Source organism: Mus pahari, chromosome 20 (assembly GCF_900095145.1).
Source record: "Mus pahari chromosome 20, PAHARI_EIJ_v1.1, whole genome shotgun sequence".
Lineage (NCBI taxonomy): Eukaryota > Metazoa > Chordata > Mammalia > Rodentia > Muridae > Mus > Mus pahari.
In genome coordinates, this window is record NC_034609.1 from 29,539,535 (window position 1) to 29,544,619 (window position 5,085).

At 41.0% G+C, this 5,085-nt stretch overlaps 1 protein-coding gene across 4 annotated transcripts in view; it reads left to right on the top strand.

The window, feature by feature from the left end:
• Positions 1 to 5,085, top strand: part of Nfatc3 (nuclear factor of activated T cells 3) — a 69,328-nt gene that overhangs the window by 54,685 nt on the left and 9,558 nt on the right. The window contains exon 10 of one of the 4 annotated variants that reach the window (XM_021219969.1): positions 3,965 to 4,068. The exons of the other annotated variants lie outside the window; for them this stretch is intronic. Within the exon in view, the coding sequence (XP_021075628.1) occupies positions 3,965 to 4,065 (101 nt within the window). The 3' untranslated portion in view covers positions 4,066 to 4,068. The remainder of the gene's footprint in view (positions 1 to 3,964; positions 4,069 to 5,085) is intronic. 4 annotated transcript variants of the gene reach the window in all.

The following is a 5,085-nucleotide window of genomic DNA, read 5'->3' on the forward strand; positions in this document are numbered from 1 at the left end:
TGGAACTCACTCTGTAGACCAGGCTGGCCTCGAACTCAGAAATCCGCCTGCCTCTGCCTCCTGAGTGCTGGGATTAAAGGCGTGCACCACCACTGCCCGGCTTGAGCAGTCAGTACTCTTAAACCTCTGTGCCATCTCTTCAGCCCTGGAGAAAGAAAGGGTTTCTCTGTGTAGCCCTGGCTGTCCTGGAACTCACTCTAGACCAGGCTGACCTCAAACTCACAAAAATCCTCTTGCCTTTACCTCCCAAGTGCTAGGATTAAAGGCATGCACCAGCACCACCTGGCTTGAAGATGGATTATTTATTACTAGGGTAAAAGTTTTGTTTGGGGAGCTGGCTCTTTTTTTTTTTTTTTTAAGATTTATTTATTATTATACATAAATACACTGTAGCTGTCTTCAGACACACCAGAAGAGGGTGTCCGGTCTCATTATGGGTGGTTGTGAGCCACCATGTGGTTGCTGGGATTTGAATTCAGGACCTTCGGAAGAACAGTCAGTGCTCTTACCTGCTGAGCCATCTCGCCAGCCCGGGGAGCTGGCTCTTTTATCCTTATGCCTTGGTAATATTCCCTGTGTCCTGGAAGGGATGGTATACATCTCTCACGTAGAGAGCTGGAGAGATTATTCAGAGGACAAAAGCACTTCCAGAGAACCCACATGATAGCTGCCAACCACCTGTTAACTCCAGGTGGAGAGGGTCTCTGATGCCCTCTTCTGGGCTCCTGGAGTACTGCATGCATGGGATGTACAGACAGACATTCAGGCAAACACTCATATACAAACAAAATCTCAAAAAGATACCGCATTTACATATGAACATTCAACAATAACTTATTCTTCAGCCTGTCATGAGTCACACTCCCCCCTCCAAAAAAAAAACTCCAAAAGAATATTTTAACAAGTGTAAGGAATTGTGAAGGATAACTTTTGCAATATTAACAGGAGAAACCAATCTGATCATAAGCCTTTTGCTTTTCTAGGATATGCCAACATAATTGGCCTTACCTGTGCTAACATTACAGTGAATCCAAGTACACATTAGGTAAATCCCAACTAATTCTCGGTTATCTCATTTTCAGGGTTGTAGTAATGTAGTCCCGAGTAGTTGAACTGAACTCATTGACACCTCAGGTGGCTTGAGCAACACCTTCAGAAAAAGAGGGACTCGTTATAAACAGGTTTGAGAGGATGTAACTAAGTCACTGGATGAAAAGGCATAGGATCAGTCAGCCCTGCTCCTAACTTGCATAGATACCAGACACAAACAGGTAGCATTTAAAGCCATTGAGCTCTTTTTCCTGTTTGCTACATGGCTCTTCCCCTCCTGTGCCTACCCTCCCCCTGCTTTTGGCTACCTTCCTGCCCTCCAATGCACACCAGCCACTGTTACACTAAGGCCACTGAAAGGCCCACACAGCTGCCGGCAGTCCACAAACACACAGCATGTTTGTAGCCTGCAGTGCTGCTTGGTTTTTTGTTTTGGTTTGGTTTTTGATTTTGTTTGTTTGTTTGTTTCTCCTTAATGTGAAGCAGCTAAACCCAAAGCAAGAATGGGAACATTCTGTTACTCCTCAACCCCTCCCATTTTTTTCTGAAGTAGCGAAACACTGTCTTTTTCTTCAGGAAACCAAGGACATGTCTCTTGAACATAGTCTAAGAATTGATGAAGCTACAGTGCTTCCATTCTACTTCTGAGGTTTCACAAAATCTTCCATTGTACCAACATGTAACTACCTAGCTCTAGATTCTACTTGGTAGAATTAATGCCTTTCTCTATAGTCTACTTGTCCCAGTGTTTTATGCCTAATTGAAATGTGTTCCTCTGTATTATTTGTTTCTTTATCTTTATTTCTCCCCTCTATTTCATTACCTGTGTAAGCATGCTTCTTAAAACAGCATTCTTTTGTGTGGCCAATAAGAGTTCTCTGTAGTCGTGTGTCCATGTTCACGTTCCTGATCAGGACCCCATCCAGGTACCACCTTACTGGGTCCTTGCACAACTCTAGGGACTTGACCTGACTGGGGCAATAGAAGAATGAAGAAATGGCAGACATGAACAAAGGAAAACTGGGGTTGGGTGGACTTGGGTTCTCTGATAAAGAAACCTTAGTACTCCAGAAATTCAGCATGTTTATTATATATTGTTGAGCAGAGAGGCAGGATTTTTGTACGTAGCTAAATTAACAAGATGGGTTAGCTAATCTCAGTAGGAACAGTCTGGATGGAGAAAGCTATGCTGAATTTTTTCCTGTTGGTGCCGGTGGAGATCAGAAGAGGGTTTCAGACCCCTTCAACCTGGAGTTACAGGTGTTCCTCTGCAAGAGTAACAACTGCTCTTTATTGCAGAAGCTGTCTCTCTAGCCTTTTTTTTTTTTTTTTTTTTTTTTTTTTGAGACAGAATCTCATGCAGCTTAGAGTGGAGATTCTGTAGTTTTCTTATGTGTTTGTTTTGTGTTGTAGCTCTGTAGATGGATCCAAAGGCTTTGTGTATGCTAGGCAGTTATCTACCACTGAGTCATACCCCCAATCCTCTTATAGCTTCTGTCTGATTTTGATACTGGATAATGCCTTGCAGTGAGTTAGGAGTTATTCTGTTCTCTTTGAATTTTTTTTTTTTTTTAAGTAGGAAAGGTGAGTGAAAATCACTCTTATTTTTTCAAGATTTATTTTTTTATTACCTGTGGGTGAGTGTGTGGGTGGGTATTTGTACTTGAGCGTGTACAGGTGCCTTTGGAGTCTAGAAGAGGGTATTGGGTCCCTGGAGGTAGAGTTTCAAACCTGGTAAGATTCTGAGATTCAAATTTGTGTCTTTCCTAAGAGCAATGCATGCTTATGACTGCTGAGCCATCCCCTTAGTCCTGAAGTTTGTTTGTTTGTTTGTTTGTTTGGAAGACTGCTGCTTTCCACAAAGCACAAACTTGAAGTATGACCAGCTTAGCCCAGTCCCAAAAGGCCTCAGTGTCTGCTGACCTCTTCACTTGTTCCTGCACTTACTTCTAATGTATATGTTGATTTACCCAAAGTCACACATTTCACCTACACTTTAAAGTATTTTGGAGGATTACTTTTTAAACAAGTGTGGGCACTCTCAGAAAGGATGATTTTATTTGATCTCTTAAAAAGAAAAAAGAATACTTGAGGCAGTAAAAAAATTATGTGACAGAGTTTTTGAGTTTGTTTTGTTTTTAACTCCCTTGTGAGAGTACATTTACTACAAATTGGCTCAGCTTATGTTTGCTTAAGATAGGGATATAAATATTTATGGATGCTGCATACAGATTCTTTCCTTCAAAAGTTGAATTTGGGAGTAGGGGGTGCAGTTCAAGACAGGGTTTCTCTGTGTAGCCCTGGCTGTCCTGGAACTCACTCTGTAGACCAGGCTGGCCTCGAACTCACAAATCTGCCTGCCTCTGCCTCCCCAAGTGCTGGGATTAAAGGCGTGGGCCTCCACTGCCAGGCAAAAGTTGAATTCTTATATTTGAAGTTGTACAATAAAACCCAGAAGAGTTCTTATAGGTCAGAGGAACTTCTTTTCTTATCTACTGTGATAATTGAATTTACCTTCTTAAAGCCAATAAAAACGTTACCTTTTTAATTAAAAATCATCTATTATGCCTGGCAAATATTATGGTGGCACATGCCTTTAATCCCAGCGCTCAGAGGCAAGAGGCAGGTGGATCTCCAAAATCCAGGACAGCCAAGGCTACAACAGAGAAAGCCTGTCTGAAAAAAAGAACAACAACAACAAAATCATCCATTACCTAAACTATCTGGATTCCAGAATTAAATTATTTAGTAAAATGTGGGGAGCCGTTATACGTAACAGAAATCGATAAGTAAAGGAGAATTTAATTCTTCTTACTCAGGAAACAAAATAGAAAACAATACTGGGCAGTGTAGTGGACTAAGTTCACCCTCTGGTTTGTTCCATTCAGTAGTGATGTTGTCTTCTTTGACACAGACCAGTTTATATCTGACTTGGAACACCAGCCGTCAGGTTCAACAGAGAAATGGGCCAATCCCAGTGAGTTCTCATGTCCAGTTCCTTTCTGGAGAATCTAGAGGGTGAGTGTTGATTAAAATGTATCATTGTTCTTATACACTAGTCTGGTATTTGCATGCCATGGCTGGATTTGCATGTGCTACAGAGGAGGGGTATGCACAGGCATCTTCATAGTAGGCCCCTTCATTGTCTTTGTAGGTACACTTTCACTTTTATACTGAGGCTTTTACACCTGATCTGCAAATTTTAGTTCTAGTTTTTTTTTGTTTGTTTCTGTTTTGTTTTGACAGGGTTTCTCCCTGCCCTGGCTGTTCTAGAGCTATTCTCTTATACCAAGCTAACCTGGAACTCAGAAATCCACCTGCCTCTGCCTCCCGAACGTTGGGATTAGAGGCGTGCGCCGCTACCACCCAAATCAAGAGTTTAGTCTAGTTTTATTGAGAGACGAATGTTTAAATAGATTTGATAGAACAAAGGAGACTTCTCAGTATATGTAAACCTTATTTATGGCTTGGGTACTTTGTAAGTTTGTTTGCTGGGCTGATGAAATAACTCAGTAACTCAGTGGGTAAAGTACCTGCCTCTGGCCTAGCCTGAATTTAACCCCAAGAACTCATCTGGAAGAAGAGAAGGGGCTCCCTCAAATTGTTCACTGACCTCCATGAACTCACTGTGGCATGAGCTGTGGGTGATCACGCACACACATGCACATACATACAAATACACATATGCACACACATACAAACACATATGCATATACACACATGCACACACATATAAACACACCCTGAATACAATTTTTAAAAAATAAAAGTTTAGTTGCTGGAGTACTAAGTCTATACAGTTCAGATTAAATACTCTTAAGTTAGATTACAAGACTATGAAATAGAAGTAGAGCAGAAAATTATGTCCAGTATTTAGAGATAACCTAGAATATTCATCATTGATCTACCTTTAGACCCACATTTGTACTCCTGTAGTTCATCTGTGGCTCTACCTGGAAGAATGATGTCTTAGTCAGGGTTTCTTTTTTTTTTTTTTTTTTTAATTTTTTTTTTTTTTTAGAGACTGGGATTTCT